At 38.3% G+C, this 21245-nt stretch overlaps 1 protein-coding gene across 1 annotated transcript in view; it reads left to right on the top strand.

The window, feature by feature from the left end:
• The window catches only part of LOC120430726 (patched domain-containing protein 3), a 184676-nt gene that overhangs the window by 114729 nt on the left and 48702 nt on the right, over positions 1 to 21245 (top strand). The window contains exon 7 of the mRNA XM_052709085.1: positions 17769 to 18107. Within this exon, the coding sequence (XP_052565045.1) occupies positions 17769 to 18107 (339 nt within the window). The remainder of the gene's footprint in view (positions 1 to 17768; positions 18108 to 21245) is intronic.

Genomic DNA, 21245 nt, shown 5'->3' with positions numbered 1-21245 from the left:
TTTTTTAAAGGTCCAATAAACCAAATTTTTAGTCTGACTAAAGGCGGTTTCAAAAACACCCAAGAAGCAAAAAACTGGAAATTTGGTTTATTGGACCTTTTTAAAAAAAAACTCCAGAAATTTTCAGGACTTTTAAAAAAAATTGGAGGCGGTCACTCATGGTCACTATTTTTAAAAATTGAAAAAAAAAAACGGAAAATATTTCGCTAAAATAAAACTTTCGGTGGCTATATTTTGAAAACAGAGCCCTTTATCAAAAAATCTGTAGAGTACTTTTCGGCTGCAAATTCAATTTGAAATAAAAAATTAAGTCAACAAATTAAGTTGAGTTACGTGGAATTTCGATTTTTCTAAAATCATTTTTATTTTTTTCAAAAAAATATAACTCTGCGGCAGGGGTTTTGTCCTCTAGAACAAATCAAAAAATCTTGTTAATTCCGAAAAATAAAAACTAATTTAATCCACCTATGTGGTTGATGCCTTCCTCACTTTTTACCAACAATGGGTAATATGAGTGGTTTGGACACATATTTCAGCTATTTTTTTAAAGTCCAGAAAAATAAGTACACAGATATAACTTAAGTTGTCATAACTCGAGACAGGGTTGCCAGATCTTCAATGTTGTGGACTCGTTGGAAAGGTCTCTCGATTATCTAACCAACGATGGGTCGGATGATGGTTCCGGACATCGTTTACATGCATTTAAGTGAGATCCAGCTTCAAAAAAGTACATAAATATCACTTAAGTGGTCATAGCTCGAGGCAGGGTTGCCAGATCTTCAATTACGTGGACTCGTTGGAAAGGTCTCTCGATTACCTAACCAATGATGGGTCAGATGATGGATCCGGATATCGTTTACATGCATTTAAGTGAGATCCGGCTTCAAAAAAGTGCATAAATATCACTTAAGTGGTCATAGCTCGAGGCAGGGTTGCCAGATCTTCGATGTTGTGGACTCGTTGGAAAGGTCTCTTGATTACCTAACCAACAATGGGTCGGATGATGGATCCGAACATCGTTTACATACATTTAAGTAAGATCCGGCTTCAAAAAAGTACATAAATATCACTTAAGTGGTCATAACTCGAGACAGGGTTGCCAGATCTTCGATGTTGTGGACTCGTTGGAAAGGTCTCTTGATTACCTAATCAACGATGGGTCGGATGATGGTTTCGGACATCGTTTACATGCATTTAAGTGAGATCCGGCTTCAAAAAAAGTACATAAATATCACTTAAGTGGTCATAACTCGAGACAGGGTTGCCAGATCTTCGATGTTTTGGACTCGTTGGAAAGGTCTCTTGATTACCTAATCAACGATGGGTCGGATGATGGTTTCGGACATCGTTTACATACATTTAAGTGAGATCCAGCTTCAAAAAAGTACATAAATATCACTTAAGTGGTCATAACTCGAGACAGGGTTGCCAGATCTTCAATTATGTGGACTCGTTGGAAAGGTCTCTTGATTAACTAACCAATGATTGGTCGGATGATGGATCCGGACATCGTTTCCATGCATTTAAGTGAGATCCGGCTTCAAAAAAGTACATAAATATCACTTAAGTGGTCATAACTCGAGACAGGGTTGCCAGATCTTCAATGTTGTGGACTTGTTGGAATGGTCTTTTGATTACCTAACCAACGATGGGTTGGATGATGGATCCGGACATCGTTGACATGCATATAATTGAGATCCGGATATATGTGAAAACACATTTGTATACATAACTTTTGAACTACTTACCGAAACTTCAAACAATTCAATAGCGATGTATGGGACCCTAAACCAAGTCGAATGCAACTGGTTCGATCAAAATCGGTTCAGCCAGTGCTGAGAAAACTTGGCAAGATTTTTGAACACATACATACATACACACACACACATACACACACACACACATACACACACAGACAGACATTTGTTCAGTTTTCGATTCTGAGTCGATATGTATATATGAAGGTGGGTCTTCGAGCTTTTAATAAAAACTTCATTTTTAGAGCAGGATTATAGCCTTACCTCAGTGAGGAAGGCAAAATGGTCGATTTTCGACCGAATGTCGTAGAGAATCAAGTAACAAAAATGACAAAAATGACAAAAATGACAAAAATGACAAAAATGACAAAAATGACAAAAATGACAAAAATGACAAAAATGACAAAAATGACAAAAATGACAAAAATGACAAAAATGACAAAAATGACAAAAAATGACAAAAATGACAAAAATGACAAAAATGACAAAAATGACAAAAATTACAAAAATGACAAAAATGACAAAAATTACAAAAATGACAAAAATGACAAAAATGACAAAAATGACAAAAATTACAAAAATTACAAAAATTACAAAAATTACAAAAATTACAAAAAATTACAAAAATTACAAAAATTACAAAAATTACAAAAATTACAAAAATTACAAAAATTACAAAAATTACAAAAATTACAAAAATTACAAAAATTACAAAAATTACAAAAATTACAAAAATTACAAAAATTACAAAAATTACAAAAATTACAAAAATTACAAAAATTACAAAAATTACAAAAATTACAAAAATTACAAAAATTACAAAAATTACAAAAATTACAAAAATTACAAAAATTACAAAAATTACAAAAATTACAAAAATTACAAAAATTACGAAAATTACAAAAATTACAAAAATTACAAAAATTACAAAAATTACAAAAATGACAAAAACAACAAAAATGACAAAAATGACAAAGATGACAAAGATGACAAAAATGACAAAAATGACAAAAATGACAAAAATGACAAAAATGACAAAAATGACAAAAATGACAAAAATGACAAAAATGACAAAAATGACAAAGATGACAAAAATGACAAAAATGACAAAAATGACAAAAATGACAAAAATGACAAAAATGACAAAAATGACAAAAATGACAAAAATGACAAAAATGACAAAAATGACAAAAATGACAAAAATGACAAAAATGACAAAAATGACAAAAATGACAAAGATGACAAAAATGACAAAAATGACAAAAATGACAAAAATGACAAAAATGACAAATATGACAAAAATGACAAAAATGACAAAAATGACAAAAATGACAAAAATGACAAAGATGACAAAAATGACAAAAATGACAAAAATGACAAAAATGACAAAAATGACAAAAATGACAAAAATGACAAAAATGACAAAAATGACAAAAATGACAAAAATGACAAAAATGACAAAAATGACAAAAATGATAAAAATGACAAAAATGACAAAAATGACAAAAATGACAAAAATGACAAATATGACAAAAATGACAAAAATGACAAAAATGACAAAAATGACAAAAATGACAAAAATGACAAAAAGGAAAAAAAGGACGGCATTTAACGCTCAAGTAAACAATGCTACTTACCACCGTAATCATTATTCAACCCATCACTTTTTCTCCACCTTGAGACCCGTAAGAGCATCCCTCCGTCACAGACCGCGCTCGCGCGTTGACAATGACCGCCTCACGTCATGTCATTGTTCTTGATCTTGCACCCCCGCAATCTACCCTCAACGGACACAATGCTCAAAAGTGCGACTTTCTATGGGAATTTCCCGCGACTCGTCGCATCGCATCGTTGTCTGGCGCTCTATGACAGTAAGTGTCTGAAGTGCAGATCTTGAGACAGATCAGCCCGAAGGGTTTGACGACCGCGAGCGTGTTGAAAAAAAAACAACTTCCCAACAATTTCAGTGTTACAACTAAAGTGCGTGTTTTAGCAAATTGGCCAATCCGGCTTTCGGCACAACGGAGTAGTCCAGGGTGGGCGGCCTAACATTGATTTAGTAACTGAGATCATCATTAACGCGGCACGTAATTACACAAATACCACAAAAACTTGAACGCATGAGCAGCAAAATGCAACCTGACTAATCCAATCGTTGTGGTCCGCTAGGCCGTTTGCCAAGCCGCACAGTGAATCCATCAAAAAACAAATTGGCGATCAATCAATTGGCAAGCTCTACATCGTTCAATTTGGATTCCGTAACAGCCCAGCCCGGCCAAACCATACGGCTCCAGCGCGGAATCCAGTTTAGCCAGTTACACTTTGGAGCCGATAAAAACGTAAAATCGTTCATATTTTCACTTTTGACGATTTTATTGAATATGTTTAACCTTTTTTTTGCGCATGAAATCGTGATCGCAATGAAGGTATGAATTGCCCATTATACTTTCATTGCGGGCGCGCTTTTTAGTTATTAGCTTTGTTAAAATCAATCATAGTTGAGGGGGTGTATTTGGGCGCGATGTTAAGAGTACGTGATGGCACGTGTATTGGTTTAGCAGGGCTCACTTAAAACGGTCTAAACGCCGCTTAAATGATTGAGCATAAGGTAATTGAGGAATTTGATATGATTTAGCAAATAAGGCATACTTCAGCTAAATACCAAACAAATCTTTTGTTTTATTTCTTTCTTTTGATAAATGCGCCATTTTAATTTGTTAACACCTTATACCATAGTTACCTTTAATCTTTCCGCAGAGAAAATTAAAAAATATATCTTCAAAGCAAAGGTTAATAAGCATTTTTTAAATATTGTTTTTTCATGCAATCTCGATACAATTTTCGGGTAAGTCTTGGTTTAAAAATAATTAAACCTCAAGAAGAAATTCCTACACTCTAATAGATTTACTCATTATTAAAGACATAAAAAGACTTCTTATGAATCTAAGTGGATCAGGATCCGGGATCAATAAATCATAAAAAAAAGGTTTTCGATAAAATATCGAAAATCTGGTCATAATTTAGGATTTTGAACAAAAAAATGTATTATAAACATATGAAACACAATAGCTCATAGTACCTTTAAAAAAACTCTAGAAATATTATATTAAAAAAAAACGATTACAATAAGCTAAGACAATTTCCTGCAATTTTCTGTTTATTTTTTTCGTTCAGAAGACTGGTTGAATAGATTTAGCTTCTTAACGATTGCTTTTGATTAGAGCGTCCAATTTCCCGTCCCGGGAAAAAAATTCCCGGGATTTCCCGAAAAAAAATATTTCCCGTTTCCCGGGAAATTTGTATATTTTCCGGGAATTCCCGAAATTCAAGCGGAAAAAAAGCTAAGACAATTTCCTGCAATTTTCTGTTTTTTTTTTTCGATCAGAAGACTGGTTGAATAGATTCAGCTTCTTAACGATTGCTTTTGCTTCTATTTTGATTAGCAAACTTAAAAATATTTTCTTCAAACAATTCAATTTAAAATTTTGAAAATATTTATTTGGATTGGTTTATTGACATGTGGGTAATTCTCCGTCAACTCACACAGCAGTTGCCCCGACCCCTCTTCGATTTGCGTGAAACTTTGTCCTAAGGGGTAACTTCTTTCCCTGATCACGAATCCGAGGTCCGTTTTTTGATATCTCGCGACGGAGGGGCGGTACGACCCCTTCCATTTTTGAACATGCGAAAAAAGAGGTGTTTTTCAATAATTAGCAGCCTGAAACGGTGATGGGATAGAAATTTGGTGTCAAAGGGACTTTTATGTAAAATTAGACGCCCGATTTGATGGCGTACAGTTAAACCTCGTATAAGAGCGCCTCGCATATGCAACTTTGCATATACGAGTCATTCCACCTGAATCGGTTTTGTCGCAAGAGTTGCATATGCGAGGTACAGGGCTTATGGGATTTTGGCTATATGGGAGACATGGGCTATATTTTTATAAAAAATCATCTAAACTATACAAATTTATAGTGTTTTGGAATCGTTATGAAGTCAGCTATACAGCTACACCAAATTTACATGGTTTACGATGTTCTAGATCATCCGAAACTTCGTCAAGTTAAGGCCTATGTGTTCAACGCCGTACAAGTATGAGGTAGGCGATTTGACTGTGGTTTTTGACCACAGATCATATCCGGATAGCCTCAGGGAGGTTCAGGGACTAGTCTACCGATATGTGGTGATGTTCTGGGTCTTCTGTAGAGTCCCGGGAGGTACGTCCGATGGGTCTACCGCCGTAACACGGCAGAGGTCGGTAGTTTTAGACCTCAGATCATATCCGGATAGCCTCAGGGAGGTTCAGGGACTAGTCTACCGATATGTGGTGATGTTCTGGGTCTTCTGTAGAGTCCCGGGAGGTACGACCGATGGATCTACCGCCGTAACACGGCAGAGGTCGGTGTTTTTTGACCTCAGATCATATCCAGATAGCCTCAGGGAGGTTCAGGGACTAGTCTACCGATATGTGGAAATGTTCTGGGTCTTCATTGGAGTCCCGAGAGCTACGCCTGAAGGGTCTACCACCGTAATAAGGCAGAGGTCGATGGTTTTTGGCCTTAGATTATATCCAGATAGACTCAGGGAGGTTCAGGGACTAGTCTACCGATATGTGGAGATGTTCTGGGTCTTCTATAGAGTCCCGGGAGTTACGACCGACGGGTCTACCGCCGTAACAAAGCAGAGGTCGATGGTTTTTGACCTTAGATAATATCCGGATAGCCTCAGGGAGGTTCAGGGACTAGTCTACCGGTATGTGGTGATGTTCTGGGTCTTCTGTAGAGTCCCTGAAGGTACGTCCGATGGGTCTACCGCCGTAACACGGCAGAGGTCGGTAGTTTTAGACCTCAGATCATATCCGGATAGCCTCAGGGAGGTTCAGGGATTAGTCTACCGGTATGTGGTGATGTTCTGGGTCTTCTGTAGAGTCCCGGGAGGTACGACCGATGGGTCTACCGCCGTAACACGGCAGAGGTCGGTGTTTTTTGACCTCAGATCATATCCAGATAGCCTCAGGGAGGTTCAGGGACTAGTCTACCGATATGTGGAAATGTTCTGGGTCTTCTGTGGAGTCCCGAGAGCTACGCCTGAAGGGTCTACCGCCGTAACAAGGCAGAGGTCGATGGTTTTTGGCCTTAGATTATATCCAGATAGACTCAGGGAGGTTCAGGGATTAGTCTACCGATATGTGGTGATGTTACGGCCGATGGGTCTACCACCGTAACAAGATAGAGGTCGGAGGTTGTTGACCTCAGATCATATCCGGATAGCCTCAGGGAGGTTCTGGGGCTAGTCTACCGATGTGATAGGTCTTTTGTAAGATCCCGGGAGTTACGGCCGATGGGTCTACCGCCGTAACAAAATAAAGTTCTGTGGTTTTTGATCTCAGATTATATCCGAATAGCCTCAGGGCCGTTACTTCCGGGACTCTACAGAAGACCCAAAAGATCATAACACATCGGTAGACTAGTCCCTGAACCGTCCTGAGGCTATCCGGATATGATCTAAGATCAAAATCCAGTGACCTCTACCTTATTTCGGTGGTAGACCCATTGACCGTAACACCTGGTTCTCTACAGAAGACCCAGCACATTACCAGAAGTCGGTAGACTAGTCCCTGAACCACCCTGAGGTTATCTGGATATGATCTGAAGTCAAAAACCTCCGACCTCTATCTTGTTACGGAGGTAGACCCATCGGCCGTAATTCGCGGGACTCTACGGGAGACCCAGAACATCACCACATATCTGTAGACTAGTCCATGAACCTTCCTGAGGCTATTCGGATATGATCTGAGGTCAAAATCCACCGAATTCTGCCTTGTTACGGCGGTAGACCCATTGACCGTAGCTCCCGGGACTTTACAGAAGACCCAGCACATTACCAGAAATCGGTAGACTAGTCCCTTAACCTCCCTGAGGCTATCCGGATATGAACTGAGGTCGAAAACCTCCAACCTCTATCTTGTTGCGGTGGTAGAGTCATCGGCCGTTACTCCTGGGACTCTACAGAAGACCCAAAAAATGACCACACATCGGTAGACTAGTCCCTGAACCACCCTGAGGCTATCCGAATATGATCTGAGGTCAAAAACTTCTGACCTGTATCTTGTTACGGTGGTAGACCCATCGGCCGTTACTCCCGGGACTCTACAGAAGACCCAGAACATCACCACATATCGGTAGACTAGTCCTTGAACCTCCCTGAGGCTATCCGGATATGATCTGAGGTCAAAAACCACCGACCTCTGCCGTGTTACGTCAGTAGACCCATCGGACGCAGCTCCCGGGACTCTACAGAAGACCCAGAACATCACCACATATCGGTAGACTAGTCCCTGAACCTCCCTGAGTCTATCTGGATATTATCTAAGGTCAAAAACCATCGACCTCTGCTTCGTTATGGCGGTAGACCCGTCGGTCGTAACTCCCGGGGCTCTATAGAAGACCCAGAACATCTCCACATATCGGTAGACTAGTCCCTGAACCTCCCTGAGTCTATCTGGATATGATCTAAGGTCAAAAACCACCGACCTCTGCCTTGTTACGGCGGTAGACACTTCAGGCGTAGCTCTCGGGAATCCACAGAGTCTATCTGGATATTATCTAAGGTCAAAAACCATCGACCTCTGCTTCGTTATGGCGGTAGACCCGTCGGTCGTAACTCCCGGGGCTCTATAGAAGACCCAGAACATTTCCACATATCGGTAGACTAGTCCCTGAACCTCCCTGAGGCTATCTGGATATGATCTGAGGTCAAAAACCACCGACCTCTGCCGTGTTACGTCAGTAGACCCATCGGACGCAGCTCCCGGGACTCTACAGAAGACCCAGAACATCACCACATATCGGTAGACTAGTCCCTGAACCTCCCTGAGGCTATCTGGATATGATCTGAGGTCAAAAAACACCGATCTCTGCCGTGTTATGGCGGTAGATCCATCGGTCGTACCTCCCGGGACTCTACAGAAGACCCAGAACATCACCACATACCGGTAGACTAGTCCCTGAACCTCCATGAGGCTATCCGGATATGATCTGAGGTCTAAAACTACCGACCTCTGCCGTGTTACGGCGGTAGACCCATCGGACGTACCTCCCGGGACTCTACAGAAGACCCAGAACATCACCACATATCGGTAGACTAGTCCCTGAACCTCCCTGAGGTTATCCGGATATGACCTGTGGTCAAAAACCACAGTCAAATCGCCTACCTCATACTTGTACGGCGTTGAACACATAGGCCATAACTTGACGAAGTTTCGGATGACCTAGAACATCGTAAACCATGTAAATTTGGTGTAGCTGTAAAGCTGACTTCATAACGATTCCAAAACACTATAAATTTGTATAGTTTAGTTGATTTTTTATAAAAATATAGCCCATGTCTCCCATATAGCCAAAATCCCATAAGCCCTGTACCTCGCATATGCGTGCTTCGCATAAGAAACCCCCATATGAGGTGCATATGCGAGGTTTAACTGTACTCAGAATTCCGAAAAAACGTATTTTTCATCGAAAAAACACTAAAAACGTTTTAAAAGCTCTCCCATTTTCCGTTACTCGACTGTAACATTTTTTGGAACATGTCATTTTAAGGGAAATTAAATGTACTTTTCGAATCTACATTGACAAAATATTTCATTTTAAAGTTTCGTGTCTTTTTCTAACTTTGCAGGGTTATATTTTAGAGTGTAACAATGTTCTACAAAGTTGTAGAGCAGACAATTTAAAAAAAAAAATGATTATATGCTTATGAACATCACGAGTTATCGCGATTTCACGAAAAAAAGTTTTGAAAAAGTTACTTTTTGCGTTTCTATTGATTTTGGTGATCTTTGTACAATGAAAATTAACTGTGATTTAACTGATACTCATAATACACATGAAAACTAACATAGAAGAGTTAAATATTTGTTCTCATTTCACTGAACAGATTTTTATTACTTAATATAATTAAAATCATGAAATTGAAAATCATAGCCTAAAAAAAAATAAATGGTATTTTTGTTCATTTTGAAAAGGCTTCATTATTATTTTTTTAGCCATCATGCTATAGAAAATCTCAACACATGGAAACTTTATGCTTCATCGATCACCAATCCATTTTTGTTCCGATCGGAACCATCGAAGAGGAAAACATATCGAATGCCTCCGTTTGCGAAAAACATCCTGCAAGCAAGTTTCCCACCCACCAACTCTTTCACATTTTCGCGCACTTCCAACGTTGATATGGTGGAAGCAAAACCGCCCCAAAACAAAGATGATTACGAAAAGTGATGAAACATTGCATAATTTTGCATGCACTTTTGCCGGCGTTTGCGCCGACAAGCGAAGACTGCACCACCACCACCACCCCGAACAAGTCGCGAAGAATTTCCCAACGGATGGCAACACTGCCGCTTTGAAGAAAATTACACCCGACTCAATTGCATATCGCGTGGCTTTGCTGGAAGCTATTAATGTATGTTTTTCCACATTTTCCCAACTTGTCCGCGAGCTCTCTCGGTGATTCAAGTTCCTCTTTTTGCTTCAAATTTTGCTGCAACCGTTTAAATCGTTCTGAACAATTTGCGAACCAAGAAATTGTAAGAAATGGCTTCGATTTTTTGCACAAACATGAACCGATAATTAGCTCAATCCAAAATCGTAAATTAACCGTGAGAACCAAAAGCGGTGCCAACATTTGCGAAACCACCCCACCCCCAATTAGTTTCGCCAATAGAGGAGAGAGAAAGACAAAATCACGCCACCCGTCAGTTTCCACAGAGGCGAGGCGTGGGGACCACCTTAATTTTTTGGACAGCCAAATTTCACACCTTTTGGTCACCTCATTGGCCATAATTGAACGCGGCTCGTTCCTCCGTTAAATGCTGTCGAATGGTCGAAGCGCACGTGGTGGGTATTGAAGGTGGGGAAAAAAAACTTTGAATTGTGCACATGAGCAGAGCGTTTGGCTTTCGAAATGCACTTCACTTCAGCTGGAAAAATGGTTGTGTTTATTAGTGCGTGTTTAGTGTAAATTAGGTGGTACGAAATTAATCTGTCAGCCTAAACTTTTTCAATACAATACATTTAGGCTAAATAATGCTATCAATTTGATGCAAAAAAAATCACATAATGCAATTTCCCAGAATTACAAAAATTCCGGTAAACGGGAAATTTTTAACAAATTTCCCGGGAAATCATACAACTTCAAGAAAATACTTTTCTCAATTTTTATAAGCTGTTCTTCGAGTTTTAACACAAATAAAAAAATGATCCAAGGTAGTTTTTAATTGTGAGTAGAATGAATCCATGCTTCAAAACTATAAAAACCAATAACCTCTTCGACTAGTTCTAGAGAATGTCGACACATAAAGTTAAAATGAAAAATAATCATGCAGAATCATGACAAAAGTTTTTTTTCCAAAACAAGTTTCCTATTTCAACTCTTGAACAAAATTGCAAAGCATTTTATTTTTCTAACTTTTCCTTCAATGTAATAAGAATGCTTTTTAGCAATTTATTTATGGTTTCAATAACGTTATGGTTTTGTTACATGGTTTTCAGTCTTATAAATGACTTCGGTAAAACGTGTTTTCACAGCATAAAAAGTTGTTTTATATTAAGGGGTTACATACATATAAATCGTCACAAAAGTCAGAGGTTGGTGTGAGGACACACTTTTTTAAAATCTGTTTTCAGGGCATTAAAGTATACATTTTCATCTATTATCAAAACAAATTTGAAGATATTCGGCTGTATCATTGCCGAGATATAGCTATTTGAATTTAGCAGTTTCAAAAAAGGGGGCCACGATATCTTAACACTGCCATGACCAAATCGGCTCAAAATGCTGGTGAAAACTCGTTTAAACGGTCCCGTGGGCATGACGAAGGCTGATTTGCAAAAAAAAACTTAGGCCGTTCCAAATATTTTTTGAAGTTTATGTCGCCCCTTCTTCAAAATTGGTCCGAAAAATCAGGGGGCAAAAAAATATTTTTTCAAAAAAATATCAAAATTTCAATGGAATTATAAGTCTAATCAACTAGAACAATCTTAAATGCCTTTTTCTGCATTGATAATCATATTTAACATGTTTGGACTCGTTTAAAAATATTTTGAACTTTTATGAAATTACATTGTACAGCACCGCAAAAACCGAAAAAAAAAATTTCGTCGGTATTTAGAAATTTTGGAAATCAATCATTGCAAAACAACTGGACAGGTGTATGATGCATTTTTCAAACACTTTTTTTATTCAAATGTTGACACCGTGGCCTGTAATTTCAATTTTATTTTATTTTTATTTTTTTATTTATCCGACGCCTGTCGGCGATGAAAGAGGACAATCTCTGAGACACATTCTCTACCGAACCTGATTGCCATAATTTAGGGAAATAAGTACCTAAATTGGTCACAACAGATGTTTGACATGGTACTACTTTTATAGTGACCGAGGGACACTACAGTGTTCTCGGATATAATGTTATTATTGATAATGACAAGAAAAGTGCTTGGGGCGTAATCTAATCACAAGACTTTCCAGCATGCTTTCATTGGACTGGCTGCGTTTGTGTTGGATTAGATTAGATTAGATTACATTTTCAAAAATGCTAACTTTAATGCTATGGCACACATGCTCAACATTTATTTGACAGTGTTGCCAATTTTTCTAAAAGATTATGATTATCGAAAACTTTGGATTCTGGTATTTTCTATTTGATCATCAACCAAAACATTTTCGAATGGCAACCTTGTACCGTTTCCTCAAAAATAAAAGTAAAGAAAATATCGGAATCCTCTAAACTTAACAAATGCAAGAAAGCAACAAGAAAGTTATTTTTAAAAATGTGAGAAATTTGATATGGATAATAAAAGAAGTTTACAAAAATTTACTACATTTTTTTTGTTTTTGAAACAGAACGGATTCACTAATTGGAATGGAACTTCATTCGAACTAGCGAATTCAAATACGGTAATTCAAATGACTGCCAATCGAATTTAGATGTTTGAGTGCTTTTTAAATCCAATGAGAAACATGAAAGTGAGATTTGGATTATCTGGATTTCAATAAGCGATATTTGAGTCAACGAATCGTATTCCGTAGTTTCATGGCCAAAAAGTCCTTTTGAAAATCAAATTCTCTTCTAATTTATTTTTCTGGTCTCTGCTTCATTTCCAAAGTTTAAAATTTCTTATCAATTTTGAGATGATGGTGACGCTAATGAAGCCAATAATAGTCTATAAAAATAATTGATCGAAACATGTAGCAATTTCAAAAAATTGAAATATCATCAAACTTAAGCTATCCATAAAACATAAACCGATTAATAATGGTTTTTGTTTTTTTTTTAGATTCCTCGCAAAGTTGAGTTGAAGACGGTTAAATTGATGCAACATTACATATCTCAAGATTTCCATTTTATCCAAACTTGTTTTATCCTTCTTTAGATCAAGAGCAACTCTTTCAAGAGCGTACATACAATTTTATCAACCCATGCTTGTATACATAGTTGTTTAGAACTTGTTCAATTCTCCAATGTTCTCGAACCCCGCAAAAGTCACGTACCGGCCAACCATTTTCGGTATCCAAACAATTTTCAAGTTAGTTCAAGTCAATGAATTTCGCGTGTTAAATCTGGTCGTCGGTGGCAACTTGCTGCTGCTGCTGGCACTGCTAACGCACCGGTTAATTATACCCACGAGTTGAGCCGTACTTCAAAGATCGCAATTACCCGGCCATATACGACCTGCTACAACAACTTGCTGAACTATTGCTACGATGATGGCATAGTTGCGGCAGTCGTTGTTGCTGATATCCTCAACACACACACACACGCAGGTGACATAATCGTGAATTGGCCGGAGCTTGTTTTCGCCGGGGCCTCGGGGCCCCCGAACCAACTCTATAGTCTAGCCGCCGAATGGCTAATAGCTTCCAATTCGCCGGCCTGCCTCTCGAGGGATTGTGGCATGTGTCACAGGTGGAAGTGGGTCTTTCGAAATTCTGATTTGTCGACCGCTGCACAACGCACCGCAACGCGCGCCTTCTCGGAAAGTACCGTTCAATTCGGAATTAGTGGAAAAACTTGTTTCCCTGTGGGCCCAGGTCTGATGTGAGGAACAGTCAGTTAGGGGTTAGGAAATGGATGGACGTTTCCGAAGCTAATTGATTTTTAAATGGAAAACCGATACCGTCACGAGTTGGTGATTGGCGGGCGCGGGTTGTGTTGCGAATGGCGTGCAGATTGCGATTTTTATGCACCACCAGCCGGCCGGAGTCGGTTGAAACCGATTCTTTCGGTGGCCTCGTTCTACGACGTCAGGAAAAAACCAGGTTGAGGCGAATGATTTGCATGGGAAAGTTATTAATGTTTGATTAATAAGTTGAAAACAGCTTAAATGTAATAAAGGCAATAAAAATCCCAATCCGTTTTCGAATTCTAAACATTTTTTGCAATTCTAAAATATTTTATAAAGGAAACGTGTTAAAAAATTACCCTTGTTCAAAAAGTTGATTTATTCTTACATTTTTTTAAATTAAAAATATGTATAAAGCATTGCATAGACATACTAATTTTGCAAAATGGACAAAGTTTTAATCAAGTAAAAATAAATAAAAAGAAAAGTCGATTTGTTCAAAGGAAGAAAATAACTGAATATATTGTTATAATTGAGCAATTCTCTACCAAACCCGGAAATGGATTTTATTTGTATTTTTTGATTTGGCTCAAACTTTGTGGGGGCCTTCCCTATGACCAAATATGCTATTTTGTGTTATTGGTTCACCCATACAAGTCTCCATACAATTTTGGCAGCTGTCCATACAAAAATGGTATGTAAATATTCAAACAGCTGTAACTTTTGAGTGAATTTTCTGATCAATTTGGTGTCTTCGGCAAAGTTGTAGGTATTGTTGAGGACCTTTGAGAAAAAAAAGGTACACGGAAAAAAAATTGCAGATTTTTTTATCAACTTTTTTGCCTTCCTCACGTTACTGAGGAAAGGCTATAAAATCACTCGAAAAATGAACTTCTCAATTAGACCTCTTAGACCCACCTTCATGTATACCTATCGACTCAGAATCAAATTCTGAGCAAATGTCTGTGTGTGTGGTGGGATGTTGATCAAAAAATTGTCACTCGATTATCTCGACATTGGCTGAACCGATTTTGTCTGTTTTGGCGTCATTCGATTCGTCTTGGGGTCCCATAAGTCGCTATTAAAAATTATGCAGTTCAGTTAAGTACTTCAAAAGTTATGCTAAAAAAACGATTTTAACAAAAGTCCGGAAGATTGTAAAAAGGGTGGTTTTTGTAAGAAAACCCGTCATGCTAAACATTTTTAGAAAGGTATTTAAAAGACCTTACCAACGCGTCTAAGACTTTGAAGATCTGACAAATTTATCAAAAGTTATAAGCACTTAAGTGTTATTTATACGCTTTTTGGAGGCCGGATCTCAGATATGTTGATGAAAACGTTGTCCGGATCTCTCATGCGACCTATCGTTGGATAGGTATTCAAAAGACCTTTCCAACGCGTCCAAAACATTAAAGATCTGACAACCCTATCAGAAGTTATAAGTACTTAAGTGTTATTTACGCACTTTTTGCATTTTGGATAGCACCCTTTAAATGTGAGGAAGGCACCAACCACCTAAGGGTGGATTAAATATCGTTTTTTTTAACTAAAACTCAATTTCCCAAAATACGTATTTTTTGATTTTCGAGAACATATCAATGTTTTAGGGGACAAAAATCCGCAACTTTTGAGCTATAGAGAAACATGGTCAAAAAATCTGCCGCCGAGTTATGAATTTTTGAAAAAATATTGATGTTTGGAAAAAATTTAAGTTTCATGCAAAAACAAGTTTGACATTATTTTTCAATGCTAAATTGAATTTACAATCGAAAAGTACTTTACAGATTTACAGATATAGCCACCAAAAGTTTGATTTTAGCGAAATATTTGCAGTTTTTCAATTTTTAAAAATAGTGACCATGAGTGACCATTTCTAAAAATATTTTTTTTTGAAAAGTTCAGAAAATTTGCTATAAAATTGTCTAAGAGAAATTGAAGATTAGACCTCTGGTTGCTGCGATACAGCGGCTTAAAGGAAAAGAAACACGAAAATTGAAGTTTTCTAAGTCTCACCCAAACAGCCCATCATTTATATTGACGATATCTCAGCAACTAATGATCCGATTTTCAATGTTAATAAAAAAAACATTCGTGAAATTTTCCGATCATTTCGAAAAAAATATTTTGAAAATTTTTAAATCAAGACTAACATTTTAAAAGGGCCAAACATTAAATATTACGCCCATTTAAAATGCTAGTCTTGATTTAAAAATTTTCAAAATATTTTTTTCGAAGAGATCGGAAAATTTCACGAATGTTTTTTTTATTAACATTGAAAATCGGACCATTAGTTGCTGAGATATCGTCATTAGAAAATGGTGTGTATTTTTGGCGATATTAAGAAAACTTCAATTTTCGTGTTTCTTTTTCTTAAAGCGGCTCTATCTCAGTAACCCGAGTTCCAATCTTCAATGTCTCTTAGACAATTTTATAGCAAATTTTCTGAACTTTTCAAAAAAAAATATTTTCAGAAATGGTCACTCATGGTCACTATTTTTAAAAATTTAAAAACTGCAAATATTTCGCTAAAATCGAACTTTCGGTGGCTATATCTTGAAAACGGAGCCCTTTATCAAAAAATCTGTACAGTACTTTTCGATTGCAAATTCAATTTTGCATTAAAAAATAATGTCAAACTTGTTTTTGCATGAAACTTCGATTTTTTTCCAAAAATCACTATTTTTTCAAAAATTCATAACTCCGCGGCAGATTTTTTGACCATGTTTCTCTATGGCTCAAAAGTTGCGGATTTTTGTCCCCTAAAACATATCAAAAAATCTCGAAAATCAAAAAATACGTATTTTGGGAAATTGAGTTTTTGTAAAAAAAAGTTGATTAAAAAATCTGCAATTTTTTTTCTCAAAAGTCCTCAACAATGCCTACAACTTTGCCGAAGACACCAAATTGATCAGAAAATTCACTCAAAAGTTACAGCTGTTTGAATATTTGCATACCATTTTTGTATGGTCAGCAGCCAAAATTGTATGGAGACTTGTATGGGTGAACCAATGACGCAAAATAGCTTATTTGGTCATAGGGAAGGCCCCCACAAAGTTTGAGTCAAATTAAAAAATACAAAAAAATAAAAATGGTCGAAATCGGCCGATTTCGTAGAGAGTTGCTCAACTTCTAATGGTAAACAGTCACACTTTTTTTTTTGCCAAAAATCACTTTTACGTGGGTTAGCAATCAATCTCGTTTTCACAAATTGAAAATTTAAAAAATAAATCTCGTAATAATATTATTTTTAGTGCAAAAACTATGCCACATGAACTTTGATCGTCTTGTTACAAAACTCAAAGGTTTTGGCATTTGAAACAAAACATTTAAGGAAGATTTTCAAATAATTTGTATGTCAAATAGTGAGTTGAAATGGAATTTTATATATCTTATCAAGCTTTAAGCTTTGCCAACGATACCAAAACAATAATGAATCGTGTTTATGCTATTTTTTTATTTTTTTTGACGACAACTGCCAAAATTGCCTTGAGCCGATCAAACAATTTATGCAACTAGAGTACGGATAACACATTTTCAATAAAATATTCTAAATAAAAAATCGAAAATTGATTTATATATTGAATTTATGTATTAAATTAACAAAAAACACATGATTTCACTTATAAGAAATAGAGAATTTCAAAGAAATTAAATGTAGAGAAAAATGTTGATGACATTACATGAATATTTCTTAGAAAAAGTTGTCAATAAACCTCAATCAATAAAACCTGATCAAATTTATTCATGTAAAAAATGAAAACTCTTTAAAATGTTATAATCCGTTGTCAAAGTACCGTTAAGTCAACAATTTACACATTTCTTAAATATTTTCCTAGATAAAATCTTATTACTAACTAAAACAACCTCTTTTTTTTCTCCTTTACAGGAATCGGTATCGACGACACGTTCGTCATGCTGGCGGCCTGGCGCCGAACCTCGGTCAAGTTGTCCGTGCCGGAACGCATGGGCCACATGATGTCCGAGGCGGCCGTCTCGATCACCATCACCTCGCTCACCGACATGCTGTCGTTCTGGATCGGCATCGCGTGCCCCTTCCCGTCGGTGCAGATCTTCTGCACCTACAGTGGGCTGGCCGTGTGCTTTACCTACCTGTGGCACGTGACGTTCTTTGCCGCCTGTATGGCCGTGTCCGGCCACTGCGAGTTCAAAAATCTGCACGCCATCTTCGGCTACCGGGTGCTGCCGGAATCGGTCGCCATCAAAGGTAAGTTCTGTTGCTCGCAAAATTATGATTTTTATATGACTATGTTGATGAACTGACAGAGAAGTGTGAATAGCAACTTAAGTAACGATCTTAAAGTCCCTTTTAAAATGCAAATCGGTTCAATTCTCAAATTCCTCAGCCAGCTATCGAGCAGTTTAACGCATTTCAAGCGGGTCTCTTCACCTACATATATGAACTCAGCAAAAGAAAGAGCCTATTTACGATTCTTATCAAACTGCGACGTGGCCACCAACCTGGACCTGGTGTGGTGGCCCCCGAAGGTGCTTTAATCCAATTGAATGCATGCAACCATCAGCGGCGGCAAAACCTAAAGACAGGCCTTTTCATCTCTGAATGGGGTTTCGAGCTGCCTTTAATGGGTTGCACCGGTGAGGCAATCCCGGTTCGCTCAGTGGTTTTTATGTTAAATTCTAATCAGAAATGTTTTAACTGGTAAAAACTGAAAGTTTACAATTTAAATAAACATTTTTGCTGTTTAATATTGCATAATATTTGTTGTTTTTTTATATTTTTGCAGATTAAATTTATTTTCTTTTTTTTTAGATTTTTTTTTACTGCAGATACAGTTGTACATTATATACCAGATATAGATAAATGCTTTTTATTGAAATCAAAAGTTCACAAAACAGAGAAAATCCATCGAGTCAAGAGATTAAAGTTCTTGTAATACCTCAGAAACTAAACATTGACTTTTTAAGAATAATTGTGTTGGAAATATCTTTAACTTTGTGATAAAAAGATTTTTAGGATTAAACGAATATTTTGACAATTTTTTAGGATTACCTAAGCAATTTTACAATCAAATTCATTTAAAAAGATTTGACTCCTGCTTTTGTTATGATTAAACTATTCAAATAACACTGGTGGAAGAACGAATCAACGGTTAACAATTAAGTGAAAAAATGGGCCAATTTTCATTGGGTTGTCTTTTAATGCAGGGTTAATCAAACTTCATTTAATTTTGCGAAATCAATTATAAACTATTGGGCTAATTGTCTACCAACTCACACGAAATCGGGAAAAATCGGGAGTTCCTTACAGCTGTGTGTTGCATCATAATCCATTTAGGAACAATTATTTCTTTAACTAAGGCACTAGCAAGAGTAAGAAAAAACTATAAAAAAAACTTACAGAAATTGCAAAGGAAAGGGGATAGAGGAAGAGTAAGCTTATATCTAGATCACAGGTAATTTATCCTTTGTAGATGTGTTTGATCATCAGTTCCCCAAGGGCCAGGAATTGTTCTGCCTTGTTCCGGCAGCTCCGAAACCGCGTCATCATCTCCCCCGCGAGAGCAAAGAACTCCGGCAGGGTGAAGAGATCTTCTCCGGTGACTTCTTGCTGGGCCGTACTGCCGCTACCGGCAGCGACCACGCTGGCGAACGAATGCCCCCAACCAGGAGGGAACGCTGAGTTTTCCGCTGGAACCGTACGCTGTCCAGCTGCAGGAACGGCTGCGCTCGTACTTCGCTGAGGAGGGTGGGACGCTTTCTTCTTCCTCTTTTCCTGCTCCTCGAGATAGACCTTGCGCGCGACGCATCCGCGGTAATTGCCGGTATGGTTGCCGTCACAGTTCGCGCACTTTACGCGCGGCTTGGTTTGTTCTGCCTTGTCCCCCAAGTCCGCCTTTCGTGGCAGTGCGCACGCCTCCGAGAGGTGTGACTCACCGCACTTCACGCAGCGGGGCCGGAGGTTGCAGTTCCGCGAGCCGTGGCCGAATTTCTGGCAACGGTGGCATTGCGCTACGTCCGTCGGGTTCTTGGTGTAAAACCGCCAGTTTACCCAAAAACCGTCCAACGTTTTAGTCCGCCGCAGGTCTTGGATCTTGACGGTGCCGCGGTCGAAGTACAACAGGTACAGTGTGTGTGTACCTGTTACCGTTGTCTTGCGCGAGAGCACTTTAATCTCCCGCGGTTTTATTCCGGCGTCCGAAAGGTGACCCTTCAGGTCGGAGATCGGACGGTCTTGATAACCCTGCAAGACGACCTTAACAGGGGGCTTCTCGGGGTTGAATGTGTAGAAGTTGAAGTTGCTACGCTTCAATTCTTCAAACACCAGGTCGAAATTCTTTTTGGTCAGTGTGATCACTTGCACTGCCGACTTACCGATTTTAAGACAATATCCGAGGCCTTCCAGCAACTCGTCAACATCGTCCGCTAACGTGTCCAAAACAAAAATTGGAGGTGGTCTACGTTCCGCTGGAGAGTTGTTCTTTTTTGACGTCGGCACTTTTTTCCGTGCACGACCATCATCGTCGTCGTCGTCGTCGTCGGTAGTGCTGCTACCGTCAGAGTTGTTATTTTCTTCGTCGTCGCTCAGCATCTGGAACTCGTTCCTGATGGGGATGTTGGCGGATGTTGATGTGCCACTGGTCGTGGCACCGGAAGTACCGGAACGGGTTCGCACTGGTGATCTTGGGACATATCCAGGATGTAGTAACTTTTTGTCGATGCCTTCAGCGCTGACGCTCCCCTGCGCGACGGCGGCCGACACGGCGTTGGTTTGTTTACCTTTTTGCACACGGCCGGTAGACGAACTTCGCGGGTTTTTTGAGGCCGCACTCGAACTGCCACGGCCACGGCCGGCCTTTGGCATGCTGGAGAAGCAAACTCGCGGGTAACCACAATCAATTACGGCGAAAAAATCGAAAAAACGATGGAGCACTGAGCACTAGCTGCATGCTCTCGTGCGTACACGGAGGGAGCTGATTTTTTACAGTCAAATAACGGAAAATGGGAGAATTTTTAAAACTTTTTTAGTGTTTTTTTCGATGAAAAATACGTTTTTTTCGGAATTCTGAGTACGCCATCAAATCGGGCGTCTAATTTTACATAAAAGTCCCTTTGACACCAAATTTCTATCTCATCACCGTTTCAGGCTGCAAATTATTGAAAAACACCTCTTTTTTCGCATGTTCAAAAATGGAAGGGGTCGTACCGCCCCTCCGTCACGAGATATCACCCTTCTCCCTCCCCACCCTCAAAAATTACCCAAAAAGCAGAGCACCAGAAAACATGTTGAAAATCAAAATTCTTTAAAGAACATTGTACAATTTATTGTAAAATATCTAAAATACATTCTATAACACCAATTTTTGTATTTTTCAAAACTATACAG

Source organism: Culex pipiens, chromosome 2 (genome assembly GCF_016801865.2).
Source record: "Culex pipiens pallens isolate TS chromosome 2, TS_CPP_V2, whole genome shotgun sequence".
Lineage (NCBI taxonomy): Eukaryota > Metazoa > Arthropoda > Insecta > Diptera > Culicidae > Culex > Culex pipiens.
This window is presented reverse-complemented; position numbering and strand designations above follow the sequence as displayed.